The sequence below is a fragment of the Pseudopodoces humilis genome, chromosome 3, assembly GCF_049639895.1.
Source record: "Pseudopodoces humilis isolate 2021_Gansu_Grassland_sample_001 chromosome 3, ASM4963989v1, whole genome shotgun sequence".
NCBI lineage: Eukaryota > Metazoa > Chordata > Aves > Passeriformes > Paridae > Pseudopodoces > Pseudopodoces humilis.
Genome location: NC_142202.1, coordinates 93,497,895 through 93,520,465, shown reverse-complemented (window position 1 = coordinate 93,520,465; position 22,571 = coordinate 93,497,895). Strand labels below are relative to the sequence as shown.

At 38.7% G+C, this 22,571-nt stretch overlaps 1 protein-coding gene across 2 annotated transcripts in view; it reads left to right on the top strand.

Annotated features, from left to right (window-relative positions):
- Window positions 1-22,571, top strand: part of MYOM2 (myomesin 2) — a 76,003-nt gene that overhangs the window by 7,081 nt on the left and 46,351 nt on the right. For both annotated transcript variants that reach the window (XM_005521939.3, XM_088052717.1), the window contains exons 4-13: window positions 967-1,086; window positions 2,770-2,908; window positions 3,094-3,251; window positions 4,101-4,193; window positions 13,619-13,707; window positions 13,788-13,838; window positions 14,117-14,281; window positions 18,591-18,752; window positions 20,583-20,724; window positions 22,322-22,521. In XM_005521939.3, the coding sequence (XP_005521996.1) occupies window positions 967-1,086; window positions 2,770-2,908; window positions 3,094-3,251; window positions 4,101-4,193; window positions 13,619-13,707; window positions 13,788-13,838; window positions 14,117-14,281; window positions 18,591-18,752; window positions 20,583-20,724; window positions 22,322-22,521 (1,319 nt within the window). The remainder of the gene's footprint in view (window positions 1-966; window positions 1,087-2,769; window positions 2,909-3,093; window positions 3,252-4,100; window positions 4,194-13,618; window positions 13,708-13,787; window positions 13,839-14,116; window positions 14,282-18,590; window positions 18,753-20,582; window positions 20,725-22,321; window positions 22,522-22,571) is intronic.

Sequence of the window (22,571 nt, the reverse complement as noted above, 5' to 3'; positions counted from 1 at the left end):
GGGTAGTCAGTTCTTAAAAACAAGAAACTTACCTTTCCTCTCAACCCCAAAAAAATGTGATTTCTACAGAATGATAGTTTTGCACTTCATTTCCTTGTCTATAGTCTCCCACCAGCATAGCTAAACTTCCTAGCAGCATTGCAAGATACCTACACACACCTTGTAGCTTAGGATCTGTCTTGTTTGGTACCTCTGAATTGAAAATTCTTCCTTGTACGCTAAAATTGAAACTCTGACTTATGAAAAATTACTATGAAATTTATTGTAAGCCACAGAAACAGATTTTTACCCATTTTTCCACATGACATAATGATATTCCTTTTCCTGAAGTTGGCTATAACTATAGTTTTTGTCATTCAATTTCCTTTTTTTAAACTTAAATGAAAGCTCAATGCTTCTCATTTGAAATCTCAGAATTTTAATCAGAAAATGCACATTCTTTGTATGGTTGGTTGTGTGCCTGCTCTCTGAGGCAATGTAAATTGTTGTGACACTTTGTATTGTGATTGCTTCAGAATCACCCTTCTCCCTACTTGGTAATTAACATGCCTACCTAGCTGGTCCAGATTCCCTTATGAAAGAGGACAGTTGCAGAAAGTTCAGTGAAATATAGAAAAGCTTACTTAGAAATAGACATTGCCGTGGGGAATCTTCATGATTTGTGTGTTAGACGGGCCAGTACCCTTGGGGTTCACTGAAATGCTATCATTACACCTGAATGATTGAAGGCTGAAATAAATATAAATTTAATAGAATGAAATAAAACATCTAATGATCCCCTGTGACAGATGATAGGCATTAAGCCCTTGAAGGACAAGTGTAGTCAATGAAGATGCAAAGGTTTCTCACTGAAAAGTGCTCAGTCGTGGTGTTCAGCTCAATCAGCTCAAAGTAATTTCTTTGACGTTTGTGAGTTCATGTTTTACCTGAATTGCTGGGTTATAACAATGTCTCTTATATTTGAAGGGCTGCATCCAGGCAGGCTGCTTATTATGAATCGTCTGGCTTGGGCAAAACAACGTGTAGACTTTGTGCCAGGAGGGCACGCACCTTGGCGCATGAAGCAATGCAGGAATCCAGGAAAAGGTAAAGCTCTGTTGGTCCAGTCTGACCTGTGTAGTGGCTCTGGTCCCAGCTCTTTTGCCAGGGCTCTTTTCAGAGTTGACAAGACTGGAGGCTTCTCTGTCACTGTTCTTCACTAATCTATTTTGGCTGGAACACTAAATGACTGAGTGTCACTTTCAGTCTCATATTTCAACCCAGAGTTGTTCCCCTGATGGCCACTCTGACCCTTGAAAACAGCTTTAAAACAAAAATAAATTAGAATCCACCTGGTACCCAGAACTCGTTTCGAACAGAGCTGCTCCACTATTCTTAAATTTCTAATTTGCATAAATTTAAACATTTTAAATTCTTTCCTGAATATCAAAAGCGATATTACTGTCATGTCTCAGTTGCCACCTTGATGAGAAGTCCCAGAGTAACTGTGCTGATGACAATATTCCCCTTCGTGAATTTCACTGTTTCTGCTCTGCTTTGCTCTACAGTTACTGCACTAAAGACATGGAGGATTTACATTAAAGGAAGGAATTCTGTCTTGTTTGTAGAAAATATGTTGTGCAAATCATATACATCCATTTGGTTCTGGTAATTGGATTGATTTGAAATATATAACCTCAGAACAGAAATCTCTAGAAAAATAAAATAATTTTGTTTAATTTAGGTTTTAAAAACTGTTTTTTATTTCAGCAATATTAGAAAAAATGGCAAGACATGGCTGGTATTTAAAGTACATTGAAATGTACTTTATGAAGTATGAAGAATGAAATTGTTTTTAAGCATCACACAAAAAATATCTTGATTTGCTGAATTTCATGGAAGTTTTCTTATTTGGGTTATGCTTTCAGACTCTTGCCATGTGTTGACTATATTGACAGACATGTTAGAAATACCTGATATTCAATACCTTCTTTTGTCCTGGGTAGGAAAAGAGTAGCATAAGCTGTTTACTGAATCAGCATGAATGAAGGAAACTGAGCTAGCTCCTCCTAAAAACATTTATGAGTTAGGGTATTTTTAGGAATTCTGAAAAATTTATGGAATTAGGTCTTCAGGGAGCAACTCATAAATTTGTCAAAACTTTATATTTTCCTGTTAGTTTCTATAATATTTCCTGCTCATCCTTGTCAAGGGACAGCTTTTTTTTTTGCATGCAACTATTCATGAAATTCTTGTGAACTCCTTGGTCTGTGTCTTTCAGGTGAGGTCAGGTGATACAGCCCATGGAGCTGCAACAGCTCCAAAGTTCTAAAGCTTCTGAAGCTAAAGGTACTATGTAAGCAAGGCACAACTTTTAACAGGCTGTGAACAGGCACAGAACTTGCTGTCACTCATCTGCCTTCTTGTGTCCATGGAAATGAAAATCATGGGCCAGAAGGAGGCCAGGCAGGTTCTTGATCTTGGTTACCAAAGGACAGTGGGGAACCATGTCCATGCAACCACAGCAGAAGTCAAGACTTAGAGCTATGGCCCCACAAATACAGGGGGAAAGAATATGAAGAAAAATTCACAGGATCTCACATACTCAGGGTACACAGATAGATGCTAAGAATGATTCCTAACCTAAATTGTGCATCCTACTGGTATGGTCTCAGAGCCTTTTGTTGCCTGATATGTATGATGTGTATGAGTGTATGATGTGTATGATGTGTATGAGTGACAAACTTAAAGCTTCACAATGGTTACCTGATTTATTTTCTTGTCCCATAGGAGTCATGAGCAAAAGTCTCATGTAAGTGATGAGAAAAGAATCCGTTTTGCCAGTGAGTTGTCTGCTTTGGAAAAAGAGATTCACACAGCCAGGCACCGTGCTCGAGAGCATCTGGATAAACTTGCTGTGCAAAGAATGGTACCTGCAGAATCTTTTTACAAAAATTTTTCCTATGTAAAAATAATTACAAGATATATTGAAATTTAGGCCTGTGTTTTAAATATGAGTAGTTATTAAGCATCTTTTTGTGAATTTAAAGTTAGGTCTCCTACCCTGTTTGAGGCTGGTGACAGATGCTTCTTTTCTTTTCCCATATTTAATAGGTAGAAGAAAATATGGCTTTGGAAAGACATATCATTGAAGAAAGAATAAGTCGAGCCCCTGAAATTCTGGTTCGCCTGAGGTCTCACACTGTCTGGGAAAAGATGTCTGTGAGCCTTTGCTTTACTGTACAAGGATTTCCAACCCCTGTTGTACAATGGTAAGAGACTGGCCTTTCATAGTCCTCTAAAAATGTTGTTAAGCTTTTTTCATTTGAAAGTTATGCCATAGCTGATAAGTGTCATGCATATAATGGCTTTGTTAAATCCCCTTTATAATCCTCCTAGATGTGCTGGATCGTAGCAGTTGATACTGCAGTGGAAGGAGTGGGAGGAAAACTTGTTGAGTGGCCCCGTGCAATGTGAGAAGCAAACTCAAGCATTTCAGAAGGCTGACAGTGGAAGGCATTCCAGTCTTTCTGGACATTGAGTTTCCTGTACACAAAGTAGCAAATGGCAAAATACACAGAACTCACAGGCTTCTTTCTAAGCCTGGATAGTCATGCACAGCACCACTGTTGTTATGGGCTGTATCTGTGGTCACATCGTGTTAGCTTCTGTTGAGGAGGACATAAAGGTCCTTGCAGCTGCCCTCCTCTCTGGGCAGGTGCTGTCCTGTATATATGAAAACCTCAGGCTGCACCGTAAAGACCTAACACAAGACATAATTCTGTTGCTGCTCCCCATTTTTGTGCTGAAGCATTTTACTGTGGTGCAAGATAAAGTTTGCTTCCCATCTTGTGTCAGGACTAGTGGACTTGAAAGTTCAAGCCCCATGCTATCCTCTCTTTACTTTTTTTCCTCATCTTCTCAACTGAGGGCACATCTCTTTCCACTTCCTTGCTGCTACGATGGTCCTGCTTTGCCTTCACGGCCCAATATGTACCTATCCATACATACTGGAAAATACTCCTTGCAAGTAGTGAGAGTTCAGAAAATAGTAAATGATATCTTGAAATGAATAAATAGTTGCTGATATTTATGAGTTTTATTTTTTTCTTGATTGTCAGGTACAAAAATGAGGAATTGATTTTTCCTGCAAGTGATCCAACAAAGTATAGAATTGAAAGCAAATATGGAGTACATGTGTTACATATAAACAGGTAAATCTTTCTGGAGAATACAACAGATTTTTTATACCCTATAAAAAGTAATTTATATCAAATACAATTAAAAATTCACACAAACACTGAATCATTAAATTCAACACACTTTTCTGTTGGTATTCACTTTTAGGCTGGAGAAGGTTCACTGAGTATTAGATTATATTAGATTTATTAGATATTATTAGACATATTAGATGTATTAGATATATTAGATTATATTAATATTATATAATGAAAATGAAATGATAAATTAGATATTTGTATTCATTAACTTCAGCAATCTACAAGATATAATAAGAAGAGGCAAGTAGCTGAAAAAATGGTAGTTCCTTTATTTATTAGAATTATGTCTTCTCAGCATTTGAAGTGGAAGATTTTATGTTCTTGTCATGATGAAACTCTTTTAGGTAAACAAAATTACAGCTGGACAGGGCAGGGATACATAGATGTATTTGTTTTACTATATGGTAGGTTCTGCTTACTTTTTTATCTCCTTTTTTTTTTTACTTCCAAAAAGTAAGGAAGTGTAAATTACTTTTTTAAAGTTTCTAATTTATTTAATTTTATTTTTTCAAAATGTTAACTTTGTGATATAGAACATGCTTGGTATAACAGCTTCCCATAAACTAATCCCATGCTTTCTGAAACAAATGAATGTTTACATGACTGCGTGACTTGATGTAAGCTTTTTAAAAAATAGAAAAACCCAAATAAAAGTGATGACTGCAGTATTTAAAAAGAAAATTAATATCTAGAACAGAGACCCAAACCCTTTTAATTTCTCCAGACCATGAGCATCAGATGTGCTGAAACAGCTGGAATATTCGTGGCTAACACTTGGCTGGCCAAACATTTAATCTTCTATCCTGTCTCCATCTGTCAGCAGTGGAAGCAGCCCTGAGCACAGCCTTGTGGCACGAGTACAGAAAATAAGTGCATCATTCCTTCTGCTTTTGGGAAAAACTTCTTGCCTTTGTCATCCTGGAGCCAAGTCCAGCCCAGCTGTCAATCTTTTCCTAGCTCAGGATGGGAGAAACATATCCCTGTAGAGAGAACCTGGCAGCAAGAATCACCAGGTTGTTGCTTCCTAAAATGCTTCAAAGGCACCCAGTCTTCTACCCCCAGGCCATGGATAACTTATTAACTGCTCTCTGTATCCATGAAACCTGTCCATACTGCTGCTTCTTCCCACCAACATTACTTTTGAAGACAATAACAGGAGGTTAAAAAATAAAATCAGCTTGTCCTTTTGCATTCCTCTCCCTTTTAGCAGGGAAATGGAAAACTCTCTCCTTTGTCTGGATATGTGTGAGTGCCAGTCAGGAGATGAAACTTTGGTCACTTCCTGATGGTGAGTGATTGTGACTATTTCTCTTGGCTAGCCACTCCTGAGGAACTGCTTGGCCAGTCCAGATGCCAGTTTGTAGTATGGAGGTCCTCTTGTGACATTTTGGGAGTAAATATCTTTCAGAAGAAATGAGAATCAGTGCTGATGCTGCTTTCTGAGCACATGTAACCATCAGGCTGAAGGGTAATAATGGCTTACATGCCTCTGGTGCTTTTTATCTCTTTTCTCTGTGGTTATCAGCCATGTAGGCATAAACAGCTTTGGGAATTTAAGACCCAGCTGTATTTCAGGCAAGTTCAGACATATCACAGAGTCATTTATTGGCACCCACTCGGGTTTCCCCATCCCGTGTCTGCTAGTCCCAGACCTGTATGTACTCATGCAGACTCCCTCACATTCAGCCAAGCTGCCATCTTCAGAGACTCTTTCTCCATTTCTCTTTCATTCTGTCTGGCAGTGTGGTCTTTTTTGTCACCTAAAGATTCCTGGCTGCTCTCCCACAGATTTCCCTTCTACACTTAAAGTATTACTGGGGGATGGTTATGATTTATACAGTTTATTAAATTAGAATTTCTAATTTAAATATTTTTTCTTTATTACTAATCCATTTTATTTCAAAACTTGATCATCAGCTGTATTTTCTGTCCTAAAAAGCAGAAAATGGACACACAGGAAATGGAAGAAAATTTTGCTAGTGCATAATTAACATTAAGTGTATCTTGTATTGAAAGAAATAGATATAAAGGTAATGGTTAAATTATATAAATTATTAACGTTTTTATACAAATATGTAAATTAATTCTGTATATTCCATTAATATCTTTGTGAACTTATATTTTGTATTTTATGAATAATTTGTTCTTCTGGGAGGTGGAGCCACTGGGAGTTTCTTCCTATCCACTTTTTCTCTTGTGCTCTTCTCAGCTGTTCATATTAAAGTGCTGAGCTGAATGTAATCCTATCCACAGCCGCTCAGAACGGCCTTGGAATTTCTTGGCTACTTTTCTAGCACTTCAGCGAAGCCCAGGGAGTGAACTTTTTCCTTCTGATGCAAGTGTGATATTTATTCCCGTGAGTATTCCCTGATCCCAGTGGAAACATTCTTGAGGCAACGAAACCTTACCATCACCTTGTTGTCTTAAAGTAGTAACTGGACACAATTTCATCCCCCACTGTTTGCTGCTCTCCAGAACCCATAAGCCTATACAGTAATAAGATAATTTTAATTTCTCTGTCTCATATTTTTTGTGATGCAACATTCTCAATTATCACATTTTCTGTGTGCATTCAGTGCTATTATGATCATATACTGTCTTTTCCTTGCTCCTTTTAAACTTCTTCAAATGAGAGTTTGAGCTCAAGATCTCCCTTGAGCAGTAAAGAAAAGGAGTCTGGAGTTCAAGACTATTTTTTGCACATCTTATAATTATAGCAGAAGAGATATGCACTGGGGTAGTGGTTCATCCCATCTTTCAACTCTCATCTGATAGGTTATTAGGAGGAGACTGTGAGGAATCCTTGGAGGAAAAGCTCAAGGTAGTTGAAATGAATCATACGTGTCTGAGAATGTGCGGGTTTATTTAAAATGTATTTTTTATCCCACATAATTTAGTTGTGGATAGGCACATATTACAAGAAAAGATTTCTGTATCAGTGGTAGTCAAAATGAGCGCGGTCCAGCTGCAAAGTATTTTCCGTCTTAGTGAGTATCTTAGTAATTAACAGCTGTAACATTTTTAACTTCTTAGTTGCTACTGCTTGTTTAGCAACAGAGTTGGGCTTTTTTGTTTCTTTGTTTATTGTGATGACTTATTAAGTGGATAAATTGGTTTTATTCAGCTGTGGTTGACTGTAATATTCCCGGCTATGTTGGCTGGTGCGTGGAGGAGGCAGCAGGATACTCCTGCCTGGGTTATTGCGGGAGGCTGGGCTGAGCTGGGCTGGGCTGAGCTGGGCTGGGCTGGGCTGAGCTGGGCTGGGCTGGGCTGGGCTGAGCTGAGCTGGGCTGGGCTGGGCTGAGCTGAGCTGAGCTGAGCTGCAGGAGCAGGGAAGGACATTCCACTTCCCAGAGCGCTGTCAGTGTGGTGTGGCCGCACAGATTCATAGGGCTCAAGGTTTGACAGCATTTTGCCTTTTATTAGGGCCTCTTCCTTTCCTGTTTAGTGAAGTCACAGCCTAGCAGTGCGTGTCAGGGCGGAGGAGGAGGTTTGCAGCTGCACGGGCAGAAGCGTGCGGCAGAGCCAGCAGAGTGCAGTGTAATACCTGAGCCAGCGGCCCCTCATCTGCCGCTCCATCCTCAGCCCGCTTCAAAAGGAAAAGCTTACAAATTGAATGAATTCTCTTCTAGCTTTCTCGTTTAACAAATGACCCTGTGCGATCAGTAGAGTGCTATTTCAGTTTGATTAGGCACAAAAGGTTTGAGATGATTTAATCTGGAGAGGCAGAGAGCGAGGCGTGCCCTTCCTCGGCTGCAGGTGGAAGCAGTGCAGAGCAGAGGTGTTGAGACAAAGGCGATCCTCTGGCGTAGCCCGCAGAGCCTTTGAGCTGTGCAAGGTGGGTGGGTGATAGACTGCAGCTCCCTGGGTTCTGCAGGTACGCAGTAGCCAGAAAAATGGTGTACTGCTCTCCTTTCCTTGCTGAAAGGCAAACAGCCCCCAAATATGTGACCTTCTGACTTGTCAGTCACTGTCCCCTGTAGCTGCAGTAGCTGTGGGCTTCAGGAAGTGACCACCACATAACAGAGACCCTTCTTCCTTAAGCATGAAATCCAACCAAACAAAAAGAGACAGTCAGATTCATTCTGACTGGAGAATCAGGAGATGGCAATTCTGCAGAGTATTTCCAGATTTTGATATCACAAAGCCATAACACTGAAAATTTTGTCATTTGGATCCAAAGGAGTAATTTTTAACTCTGTAATTTACTACATACTGCCTCATGTTCTTTACATGCACTAAAATGTGTTCTAATTCAGGCAAAGATGCTATTTCACTCTTAACTCCTGTGTTTAAATCTACACTAGGCAGTTGGATGAATATATGCATCTTAAATAGATGTTTCTGCCTGGGGAATATTCCCCGCGCAAGTATTAGCACTTCAGAACCTCATGTGGATTCAGAGCAATTTAATTTTCACAAAAAAGTATTAGTACCTTGGGACAGACACAGTTCTGCACTCACATTTTATGCTCCCTAAATGTACTCTATGCATATTTTATCTGACCTTTGTAAAGGCTGAAAAACACATTCTCCACCATAAAACAAGAATAACTGTTAGACCACACCTTGCCTCCTGGGTACTTCAAATGTAGTTTCTAACTGGTCTTGACTCAGTGCACTTTACAGTGCAATTTAGGAAATCTAAGATTCTTTTAGCATACAAGAAAATAGATAATTTCCAGGATAATCCTCCATCTGAGCATTATCTAGCAGAAAAGTCAGAACCTTATGTAACTTGCTAGCCTGTCCAACTCTCTTCAGAGTGGATATGAAACAAAAGCGCTGTCTAGCTCCTAGCCACTAAAACTCTACATTTTCAATATAAGATTTAAAGGTGTTTCAGTGAGTACTAGGCTGTCTAAGATGGTTTATTTCTCTTCTGGAGAGTCAGATGAGTGATCATAGAAAAGACATATAAATTGCTTTCAAGGCAGTCAGCTACAGAAAATGGGTAGAGTCGTTATGACCTCTTAACTAGCAAGAAGTGTCTGGCCTGTGAAGTTGTGTGTTCATAATAACAGTCAGAACCTCATAGAACCTCATTTCTCTTCATAAAAAATCAAAGCATGCTGTAAGAATGTGGTCAGCTATTTGGTCAGTTACTTCTTTCTCATGTTCTCTCTGAGAAAATTAATTATAACTCTATCTTTTGTCAAATATTTGCTTTCAGATTTTGAACTCCCTTTGGCTAAAGATATGACCCTTTTATGAATCTCCTGTCTGTTCTAGAGACATTTAAGATCATATTCTGTTTTCTCTACCTTGGACACCATCACAAACAGAAAATGCTCATCAAAAATGTATTTTACTGTTTATTAGGAGAGCAAAACTATGGGGAGGGAATTGAGATGAGCACAAATATATATCCATTTGAAAAGTTAGTCATGGTATCTGCCATTCTACTTCATTTTTGGGAGACAACTTTGCAGTTCTTACACCTTTAAATTTCTAACACTTTGAGTGGTTTAGCACAGTTTGGGACCCCAAATGAGTTCACAATACATGTTTCTCTGTTTTCTGTATTATTTTTAGGCCACCTATTATTTAATAATAAATTTCTCTTTAGATCCTAAATCCTGTGTAATGCTTACAGATATTGGTTCCTATTTGACTATTTTATCTGTTGTTCTGCTGAAGAATTAAGCCAACACTGAGAGCAGATAATGACTGGTTTTAAGTGAGATTTAACCAGAGTTAACCTCAGTCAAGCAATGCTGATTTTTTAATCTTTGTTGTTAACACTCTATAGCAACAACAAAATGTTAGAGAGCAGTTAAGTTGGATTTGAGAGAAGTGAAGCAGCCTGAAGTAATTCTCTGTTTATGTGAGGAAATGGCCTAGTGCAGCTGTGCTGGTGTGATGTTCATCACTCATTTATGAGCTGGGTGCTGTGTGCTGTCTAAATTATGTCCGGGCCAGGGAGGGATGCGGCCTGATCAGCATACACAGGGTGGCTCTCCCAGCAATGTCCTGCCAGGTGTTAGTGTGCACCATCCTTTGGGAGGGTCTAGCTCATCCAGGAGAAACCTGGGCATGCAGGTGAAGGCACTGTGCACCTCTGTAGGTCTTTTGCAAGATGTGGGTTGGGCTGTGGCTTGAAGGGCAGGAAACCTCTATAGGGCAAGTACCTGGGGGCAAGGGTGGGCTGTGGCATGTACCTGCCAGCAGTGCCTAGGAAGTGCACTCCTGGCTCTTCCTGACAGAGCAAATTAAAGACATGCTCTACCACAGTGACCTCCTGGCATGAGATATACTAATTTTCTTACCCTTCAGGACAAGGCTGCCAGACGTCCAGACTGCTTTCTGGAAAAGGTCCCTTACTATCTCCTGAGCTGTGTGTGGGAATCCTTTTGGTGAGCTGGAGCACACCAACGCTTGGCAAGGGCTGTTCTAAAACATCGACATTAGGGCAATCAAGATCCAGTTTCTGGGGATGAATGCTATTTAATTTGCCAATGTGTAATATATGTTATTAAATATACTAAGTACTATATTTACACTATTCACTGTATATTCTATATATAGTTTCTTAAATTAGGGCTATAGCAGAGTGACAAAAATGCCTTACAGTTCCAAAACAGTTAATTCTGCAATGACCTTTGTAAGAAACTTTTGAGCCTCTTCATTTGTTGTTAACTTGTTACGTTATAGTAAGATACTGTACCAGACTGTGATAAATGAATGAACTAAGTACATTCCAGTATAGAGGCATAACATGCCTTAGGAAATTGTCCTGTACTGCAGTTTTATATAGCTTTTTGGCATTTTATTACACAAGTGTTAAATAGTGTGAAACTGGGATAGTAAAAATAATGTTCTGCTTTTAAAAATTGATAGCAAAGAAGTGTTGTCAAGTCCGACATCTCTCAAACAAGTCCAGGATCAGTTAAGCTTTATATAGCTCTGGGAACAGGTATTGTAATTTCTTTAAAATCCTTCATGAAAATAAACTGTTTAATAACATCCAACCCAGAGAATGGTGATGAATGAGATTACATCCAGCTAGTGGCTAGTCACAAGTGGTGATCTCCATTTCTCAGTGTTGGAGTAAGAACTGTTTGATATTGTTGTCAGTGTGATGTGGATGAGGGGAGCGGGAGCAGCCTCAGTCAGTCTGCAGATGTCACCAAGTTGGGTGGGAGTGTTGATCTGCTGGAGGGTAGGAAGAGTCTGCAGAGGGATCTGGACAGTCTGGATCAATGGGCTGAGGCCAACTGTGTGAGGTTCAAGAAGGCAAAGTAATGAATCCTGTCGTTGGATGGAAACAACCCCAGGCAGGGCTACAGTCTGGGAACAGAGGGTCTGGAAAACTGCCTGGTGGAAAAGGAGCTGGAGGTGCTGGTGACAGCAGCTGAACATGAGCCAGAGTGCGCCCAGGTGGCCAAGCAGGCCAAAGGCATCCTGGCCTGTGTCAGCAGTAGTGTGGCCAGCAGGACCAGGACCAGTGATTGTCCCCCTGTACTGGGCACTGCTGAGGCCACACCGTGAGTGCTGTGTCCAGTTCTGGGCCCCTCACTGTGAGAAAGACACTGAGGGGCTGGAGCGAGTCCAGGGAAGGGCAGCGGAGCTGGGGAAGGGTCTGGGGCACGAGTCCTGTGAGGAGCAGCTGTGGGAAGCGGGGGTGTTCAGCCTGGAGAAGAAGAGGCTCAGGGGGACCTTGTTCCTACAACTGCCTCAAAGGAGGTTGTAGCAAGGTGGAGCCAGGCTCTTGTCACAAGTAACAAGTGACAGGACAAGAGGAAATAGCCTCAGCTGCAGCAGGGGAGGTTTAGTTTAGATATTAGGAAAAAATTCTTCACTGAAAGGGTTGTTAATCATCGGACCAGGCTGTTCAGGGAAGGGTTGAGTCACCATTCCTGGAAGATTTCAAAAATCATGTAGCTCTGTCAGGAAGTCATGTTTTAATGGTTTAACATGATGGTAAGTGATGGGTTGATAGCTGGACTTGATGAACTTAGAGGTCTTTTCCAAACTTAGCAATTCTATGAATTAAATTATTTTAAATTGTTTTTCAGTCTCAGTGTGCCTCTCCAGACTGTGCTAGGGTTTCCTACCCAACCGCAGGCTTTTTGGTTATGTAGTCTAGTCTTGAGACTTACCCTTATGTCTTTGATAATTCATTGTATGATAAACTTTGTAATTGATTTCTTGGTTTTGTGAAATATGTGGCTGAAGGATTGCCTCCAGGAGGAGCTGTTAGACCTGTAAATTTAGAGATAAATCAAAAGTTGATGAAACTATCAAATATCAAGTTGTGCTTTAGCCATCACAGTACATGTAGTATCATTTTTATGGTATGACACTGTCCAGAACATATGTACGAAGCCAACAATAAGTGTCCGATGTGTCTGTAACAGCTGCTACATACTCCAAATTTGGCATCCTGTTATCAATTTCCATAAAGCACTCTTACATATTCCTTCTCCCACCTCTGGGATATATGACCTCTTAGAGGACAAGTGTAATCAGAATTTCATCACTTGGCAGATGCCAAGAAGACACAAATTGCTGTTCTGAGAGGAAACAAAATGAATGCATGCACAATATTGTATCTCATAATTGAAAATTTTTGAGTGGCCTCCATTAAATTTAATACTAAATATTATTCCTAATGGATTCCATTTTAAATAAGAAAAGAACTGGAACATCAACGTTTATACCTATATCTTAACAACTGGTCATATACGTAGTCACAGAACTTCAAGGAAGGAAGTAAAACACAATCAGTGTTTTGCACCAAGTAAATATTTTTTGCTTTATATTTTTTTATACTGTCCTTGTATAATGAATCATTTTTCTCACCAAAAAATACAACAAACCAAGCCATGTATGCACATAAACAATTTTGATCAGTGTTCCTGACTTTTAATCATTTTCCTGGTCTGAGATGTGAGAGAGGCAAGAAATACTGCTGTCTGCCAGCTGGGAATAGCCATAGAAGGTAGAATTTTAGAAAGAATTGCATATACTCTTTTTCCATGTCTCTCTCCCAGAATATGGCAGAAGGGCAAGATGAATTAAGGAAGGCTACATACAGAAAGGGAATAGCCACACTGGCATTGTCCACCTGTCTCCTTTTGATCATTCTCTAAAGGCTGTTTCCAGTTTGCTCAAGTTAATGCAGCCTTTGCACCAAGCTTGATAAAACTGCAGTTAAAAACAGTAGCGGCTTTCTGATTGTCTTTCATTGATGTCTTGCACTGTGCGGAAAGCAAAGAGCTTTCTACACTTTCCCTACTAGTAAAGAGCTTTATACACTTTCCTTAAGGTTGACACCATTTGACTTGTAATATCAATCATTAAGAGAATTTTTACTTGCATGAAGAGACATCTGGTTTTCTCCTCTCCCTTTTCAGAGCTGACTTTGATGATTCTGCAACCTATTCAGCAGTTGCAACAAACGTCCATGGTCAGGCATCAACTAATTGTGCTGTGATTGTGCGAAGTAAGTCCTACTTTATATTTAAGACAATAAATAAATATAATCCTCATGTCATTGAATGTTTCTTGTATGTTTATTCGTAGGGTTCAGAGAGGATGAAGAGCCTCACCCAGCTGCGATAATGCCCTTCCACTGTAAGCCTTTTTATCCTATTTGCTTAGATAATTTATGCCCTCTTGTCAGAGTAATGTTTTACAGATTAGAAAACTGGATACAACTTGCTTCTTCTGACTTTGTTTTTTAATAGTTGAGTTATAGCAGGAGCTGTCCAGATGCTCTTGCTTTTCTGCTTGAATTTCTAGATCAACATACAGTATAACAGAAAACTCCATCTCCTGCTCAGATCAGACACTTATCTGTGCCAAGTACAATTCACTTGTACTCAGTAATGCTTTCATTTTCTCATGCATAGTGCCCCTGTCATATGATGTTTGCTTCACCCACATTGACGTGCAGTTTCTGGAGAAGTTTGGAGTCACTTTTGCAACTGAAGGGGAGACACTGACCTTGAAGTGTTCTATGCTGATCACTCCAGAGTTGAAAAGACTAAGACCTCGTGCTGAGTGGTATAGAGATGGTAAGTTATTACATTGAATAGAATCTACCTGGAAAATGGTGAAGGAGATTTTGAGGATACAGGTCAGGTTTAGAGCATCATATTCTCAGAATTAAATCTGGAATAGAGAAAAAGAAGTATCTCTAGTTAGAGTTTATAATTCTGCACTCTCAATTAAGTGACTTGGTCAATGTTTTCTTGAGCACACATTAACAGCAGTAGGAGATAACCTCATATTGTGATAGCAAAAGAGTTAGAACATTTACTTGGAAGAGATACAAAGCCAGTTCTTAGGTTTCACAATGACCCACAGTTGAATACTGTGACCACTGAGCTGAAGGGTCCCCACAGGGCAATAAATTAAAGTTTGAAGTACTGAGGTATGGGTGTGGGTCTCCACTTTATTCTTGCTCTAGCATTTACTGTGAATTTTATATTAAAATCACATGAATGTATACTTAGGCAATACTTACAGAAGTCAGGCCTGATAAACATACGTTTGTTCTGCTGTTTATGTGCCATGTTAGTAGGTTTCTTACCTTTCCTCTTTCATCTGTGAAAACCTGTTATGCCAGGCAAAGCAGTCTTTACCATGAAATACTCAGAATAACATCACTAAACTTTCCATATACTGGGGTAGATGGTACAAAAAGCCTGGATGAGTAGTGTTTGTTCACTGCAGCAAAAAAGGGTTTTGAAACACAAAACTAGTTACTTAATGGATAGAAGCCTGTTGTAGATATTTAGCACACCATTTTTCACCAACCACAATTTGTGTAGGATTCTAAAGTAATTATTCTACCTGATGGTTAACCAAGGAAAGCCTTGGCTATTTTTGAATGGTTAGACCTTTCCACAAAGGGACCATGTTTGATGATGGTGGACTTCCAAGACTGATGTTTGGACTGGTCCCAAATAAAGTTGGCAGAAATTTCCATAGTGGAAAAAATGTGATGAATAAACTAAGAAATGACAGTAAGATTAATAAGGCAGTGAAGAAAATTCAAGAATAAGAAAATCAGAAAAAGAATGATTTTGTTACTGTGTGCTATGCCTTTGTTTAATGTATATTATGGTTTTACATAAATTCACATCTGATCCCTCAGGGAACAAACTACTACTTAATCTTTCATTCCTATTTTTCTATCTTTGTGGATAGTTCCTTGTGATGAACTATTAGATGTCACTAAAGTAAAAAAATATGAAATAATAAAAATGGCTTTTCCTGTCTCGTGAATAAGCAAAAATCTAAGGCTGTTAGTTGAATTCAGATTCTGTCCCCACAGGAATTTTGCTATACACTTCAGAATATTTAGTAACTAAAAATAATTGCTCACTTCATTCTCAGATGAACCATAATTTTCAAGGGTACCTTTACTTTGTCTCTTACTGGGCACACTTTCTCAAGGTGCCAAATCTCTCAAATTCTAAGTTTTAGGCTGCAGCTAGGAAGAATTTCTAATTTTCAAGGAATGCACAATATTGTTCCACTTTTCATTGAACATGAGTTTTTCTTGCACTATGGAAAAAAGTTCATGACCCTTTCTCTTTCTGCCTTCATAATGACAATTCCTTCCTCATATGTAACAATATCTCTTTGTTTCCCCACTTGTTTAACTTAGTAAGTCCTTACTTGTGAATACCTGAGATGAAAGCTTGGTTTATTTTAAGCCAGTATGTTTTTGCTAGGGAGTCAGATAGCTGCTCATCCCATTATTCTACTTCTGTTAAGTGAAATAGGATGTTACAAACAAGCTTAGATTTGTCCTTCATTACAAGTACACAGATCACAATATTTCCAAGAGACGTACAGGTACATTAGCTGGCAGAGCTTGTTCCCAAATGCTGCAGGAATTCATGCACTATGAACCTTTGTTATATGCTACAGTTCCCTGTGTTGAGTCCCTTGAGAGTTGGAGGCAATGCATAAATATAAGCAATGAGAAGTTAAAAATTTGTCATATGTCATGTGCTTTAGACATTCTGGTTCTTTAGAGAGATAATATTTAATTCTACTCTTGCATTAAGATTTTACTCTTTCTAAAATTTTTCAGTTTGTGTTAATCAAATAATAGCAACTAAAGCCCTGAGAAGGATATGTATGATTTACTTCTAATAATTATACACTTGAGAAGTATGTGTTTGTCTTGCATAAATAAGCTTCACATAAGTGAGCCTTACTGAGGGTATCTAGTAGACTCCTAGGGGCATATAAGTCAGCTCAATCAAATCCTCTGAGCTGATTTGGGATTTCATGAACATGAATATGATGTCTATTATTCATGGCCCACTTAAAACAATTTAGGAAAGTTAAAGAACCTTTCAAGATACTGAAGGAACAAAATGAAAAGAATACCTCAGGAATGTATATCTAAACTATATCTATAACTAATCTGTGACATGACTTCAGCTGATAGCAGGAAGTTTCTGTTGTTGATCTCTAATGTAATATAAACACTATAAAGCTATATGTACCAGCATTCTGCAACCATTTATGCGGTAATCTAGAATAAAATAATTGAATTCAGAAGGAAAAATCATGGAGTGAAGATCTAGCTGAAATTTCAGCAGAACAACAAATACACGATGAAGTTTCAGTATATAACAGTTCCGCACTCTTTGTATGAATTTTAATTAGAGTAATGTATTAGGAAAATTATCTTACATATTAAAAACAGCATGTGAGGCTTGAGACACACTGCCTCTAAGGGTTAGTCTTCTAAATGTAAATTCTGGGAGAAATAACAGAGCACAACACGTGAATAGACTGTGAATAGTGAGAACTTGTAGTTGTAATATTATTGCGGTGGCAGGTTTACGAATACTTGTTCTATTAGAACTTTTAAATACGTTTGGTGCCTCAAAACTTTATTCTAATTGTCTTGCTACAAAGTCACTCATCCAAACTGCATTAAAAAAAAGTGGGCTTCTGATGATTTCTGGTGGATCTTTGGCCTTGTGTGGGGAGAGAAGGTTTTCTGCTCTTACTAAACACAACTGCCTCCTCAATTTCTGCTGTTTGGTACACATAAAGAATGGAAATGGATGATTCTGGCCTTAGAAGCATTACAGGCTTGCCTATAATTTCTATATATTCAAACTATGGTGGCTATGAATCCAATAAAGCTTGCAGTCTAAATACGTGACCAGCTTTTCAGAGATGCTGGTTAATCAACGTTTTTTTTTGCTTAGGATTTTCCACAGGGCTCATGTACTGGCTAAAGTTCCTAGATAAAGATGTTTTCTGATTTAATTTAAAGTATGTCATGTCTCTCTACACAAAGTACCACTGTGATGGGCATGACAGAAAGGGGACACTCAGGTTTTCTAGGTAAGGAGCTCATGACTAAGGATCTCTTGGGAAGGAATGTGATTAAATTTAGTTTGTTTGCTTCTCATAAAACTACTACATGCTTAGCTGGTTATGGAATTAACTGCTGTAAGATTTAGTAGGCTGTGTCTTCCACATACTCTATTATAATCTGAATGTGTGTCATGTTTTATACCTTCTTATGCAACTCAGCTGGTATGTGAGAGCACTGATTTCTTTGCAAATGTTTGAGTACCAGCTCCAAAATCTATCTAAGCAATAGAATAATAAACATTCATAGGTATTCAGATCTTTTATATAGGGTTCTGCTGCACTGATTACAATAAATTTGTATGTGATTTGCCTTAGGGAGTTAAAAATCAAAAATAATCCAATCAGCTATTTAAAAGGATGATATGAGAAAGTCCCTTGCCTAGCATAAAATATCCTGCTCATTCTTTTGCTCTGGTTTCACTAGGCAATCAGATTAATGTGCTTTAATCATGGGTCACCACCTCTCACCTCAACAGGCATGCCTTGAACATTTAAGTTTGTTGTATATTTATAACATTTTTCAGACTAAACTGAAACCTATTTTTTAAAATTTGGAAGAAAAAATTGAGTAAACTGACATTTGACCTGAACAGGAAACAAAACTTATTAAATATGAAACAAGATGCCACCCTGCATTCATTATAGGGTGTGGCAGATTTTCATGTCAATATTTCTAAATGTGGGTAACATTTTGTCTCTCAGTGTATTAAAAATTATAGTGATAGGAATTTTGTTGTTATCACTGCATAACATAGTACTAGACCTCATGTTCTCTAAAATTCATTGATCAAATAATTTTAGAGAAATTCAACTTACACTCTGTAGAGTTTTCATAGCATCAAAGCACTGTCATTCTGAATATAACTGGCATAAATATTAGTTTGTGTCCCAGGTTAGCAGAGAAGTGCACTAGATGCAGGTTATTCTAGCAGCACTGTAACGTGTCTGATGGGTCTTCTCTTCCAGATGTGCTGATAAAGGACTCCAAGTGGACAAAGCTGTATTTTGGAGAAGGCCAGGCAGCCCTTTCCTTTAGTCATCTGAACAAAGATGATGAAGGTTTATACACCCTGCGCATGGTTTCAAGAGGTGGAATCAGTGAATGCAGTGCATACCTGTTTGTAAGAGGTAAGCTTTTAATCTGGTTCTAAAGGAGAAATTCAAAAACATTATGAAGTTTAGTTTTATGAAAAAATCCCATGTAATAACTGAAGTATGAAATTCATAGTCTGTGGAATTTCATAGTAATTTGATTTGTACATAGTAGTCTGCACTAAAAAACCAGTCACCTTACCTGAATGGGGAGCTTCAGAGGAGCATGCTCCTGAGGACATTTTGTTTCCTGAAGAACCAGAGAAACCATGCTTGGGAAGAAACCACTTGTTTCTTTCTTTCTCATCTCCTTTTCTGGTAGGAAATAAACATCTTTGCATATAATTGGTTCTCACTGTGATGGTTTTTGGCTTTAGAGATTGGAAACTGGGAATGAGCCTTGTTGGGCATTCTTGAATCTTGTGCCTGGTCTTAGGGATACATGCAGGAGAAAGCAAAATAAATATTCCTACTACTATACCTGTCACAGTAATATCATTAACCAGAGAAAAGAAGCAAAGTAAGAAACTAGCTGACTGAAGAAACAGAGTTTTCACAAGAGATATAGATAAAAGGAGGTAAATGTATTAAAATAGAATAAAGGTCAGAGCTTTTCATCACATTTCCAAGCACAGCTCTCAGTGAAGTAAAAATGAGATTCTGCACATACCTGCGAGCATGACTCAGTATTCAGTTTTATATTTTTTTCATTGAAAGATAAAAATATTTCTGGTTGAGCAGTTCTTTCACTCTCTTAAACACATTGGACAACATCCTTGATGTGGTCAAACTGGAACAGCCCCACTGAGGCCACTGTAGCTGTATTAATTTTAAACCTTGTTCTTCTTGAAAACATATTGGAGCATATGTGCCTTGTGGGAGTGTCATCCAGACAGTTTGTGTGGGGTAGAGGGAGTGAATGTCTTTTCAGTGGTTTGAAATCCAGCTTCCTCACAGGACAAGTGCAAGGGCTTCATCAGCTTTGCAGTGTCTTGAACAAGTCACTCTGGCACCCTGTTCTCATGAGAAATAACTTGTTAAGGTTATTTATGTCAAGGTTACATTCCAAGAAAGACATTATTCAGGTGAAAAACACCCATTAATATATAAAAACTTTCCTACAAGTTTTTGTTGTAGTGATGGGTAAATTTCAGGTATCTCTCTTGTCTATTTTATATTACATTTGATCCCTTTGCATGCACAGGACCCTGGCTATGTGCTCTGGAGTCTCTACTGTTGTCTGTTGGCCATTCTCTTGCCTTTCTTCATGGAGGCTGTGATCTGTTACTGGTCACAAACTACTTTACAACTCCTTTGAAGGGAGAGAACTTTACCTGTTACAAGATTTCTTTAGGAATTGTGGGTCCAGATTAGTCAATATCTTTCAAAATGAAGCCACAAATGAGTATCTTAAAGGTGGTATACAAGACTATAAATGAAACATAGCATTATAAATATTCCAGGAGTTTGCAAATTTTTTATTTAAGAGATTTGTTTTCCTGATCTACATGTTTTTCACTGAGTACCTTGGTCTGATTGGTAACACACTGAGACACAGCTTTCAGTGTGATGGAGCATCAAAAACACATGGGTAGGTTAGGCTTTTAATTTTCCTGAAAGATAATAGGTGTTTGGTTCCTAAAAATCTCTTCTGTTCTCAAAAATATCCTTGAACATTTTGTCTGTATACAAATGTAGACATTATGGTCCTGAACCATTATTGCAGTGAATTAGTATGCCATGAAATGTTTGGGCTTCCATTCACATAAACAAGTAGCACATTGAACTAGAAGTCTTCCCTTTGACTTTTTGATGTATGTCAGAGGAGTTGGGGGAAAAAACAATTTATTTTTGTTTGTGGTCCAGATGCCAATGCATTGATCGCAGGAGCACCGGGGGCACCAATGGATGTTAAATGCCACGATGCTAACAGAGACTATGTTATTGTTACCTGGAAACCACCGAATATTACCAGTGAGAGCCCTGTTATCGGATATTTTGTTGACAAGTATGTACACATTAACATTTATTTAATTTTTTAATCTCCAGAAATATGTATATACTGAAGAGGAAAAAATACCATTATATCCTTTCAATGTGTGTGTTCCTTGGATATATTTTTTCAGACACTTGGCACTGCAACTCACTTACACACTGTGTTAAATTACTAGATTGTTCTGTGGCAAACTTTTGGCCCAGATGATTTAGTACTTTCACAGGCAATTCTGGGCACAGTCTGGGAATTAGCAGGGGCTGGAGGCCATTCCAAGTAATATTTGCAGGCAGACACATTTTATCATACACTTAAAATGTTCAGTAGTACGGATGTGGGCACATTAGAGAATGAGCTCTGACAGTATTTAATTTATAAAAGCTAGATCCATGGGCATCTTGAATGAGATTTAGTCTCTTTAATCTCTATACTGCAAAAGCTGAAACCTAGGAGTTATTACATTATCTTTTTATTTCTTTCTTAAATGTAGTACATCAGGAGCTCAAGGCCTGGACTCCACGGAGCTGGCAGTTTAAATCAGACTAGCAGGCCTCTGTCCTTCAGTGAGCTTTGCACTTTGCACTTGGAGTTCCAGCTCAGTGCAGGCAGCTTGTGAGCAGGGGATCCTGCAAGCACTGTTTTGCTCTTCCACTGAAGTGAATTCTTGCTCCTTGTAGCCAGCGCAGGTTGTCTGATCCTTAGTGTCTGAAACTGTCAGTCATCAAAGCCTTACTGAAATGATTTCATAATGTATATTGCTCTGCACTTAAAAGCAACACTTGCAGCTCATTGCTATTTGCTACCCTGTCATTTGGTCTAATTCAATGACAACTGTCTGGGAATAACTAGAAAATAGTGGTTTATGAATGGCAGTCAGTATGAGGAAATTAACTTGAGACCTGGGGACTCTACCATCTATATCCAATTTATGCAGGGCATAGATCACAGGAGTATTTCACCTATATTGTGTATAATCTGGTCAGATGTGCATCAGTGTGTGTCGCTTGTATCACTGCAGTGCCAAGGAGCCCTTGATCATGCCACAATTTTTTTCTGGTACATTCAGGGCAGAAGAGTCTTCTACACAAAAGTTTATAGTAGTAAGACACAAACTATGTATGTACACACAAAACAGTACATATTGGGACATAACTTCTTGATTACTTCTATACTCTGTGGCTCAGCCATTTTGGGAGGGAAAGGCACAAAGAAGTTTACTTGGAAATATGAAAAGGAAGAAATGAAAATTATTAGGCAACTCTTGCAAATTCATCATGTTCTGTGGAGATGAATATTAAAAATGAAAGTGAATAATTTATTCTTTACATGGCAAAGAAGAGAACCAAAAAGAAGGGAAGCAGAGAGATTTGAAAAGGCCAAGAACCATGGAAAAAAATGACCTTTACATTATGAAAAACATAGGAAACAGAGTGGGAATTGGATCTCTGAACAGAGAAGAGTGTGTAAAGTGTGTGACTTTCATTAATGAGATGTATGGTTTAGCTCCTCAGCCTAGCGAAGGTGGCTTCTGTGATTCTGACTTAGCATGGGTAGCATGGGGCATATTTATTGTGAGATGATATTGACAAATGCTGTGTTCTGATATTCCAAGATGTGAAGTAGGTTTGGAAAACTGGGTGCAGTGCAATGATGCCCCCGTAAAAGTCTGCAAGTATCCTGTGACTGGTCTTCAAGAGGGACGGTCTTACATATTCCGTGTGAGAGCAGTGAACAGTGCTGGCATTAGCCGGCCTTCTCGAGCCTCGGAACCAGTTGCAGCACTTGACCCCCTTGACCTGGAGAGAACACAAAGTAGGTTATTCAAGGTTTCTTTTTTTTTAATAAAATATTTAAGATTCTGT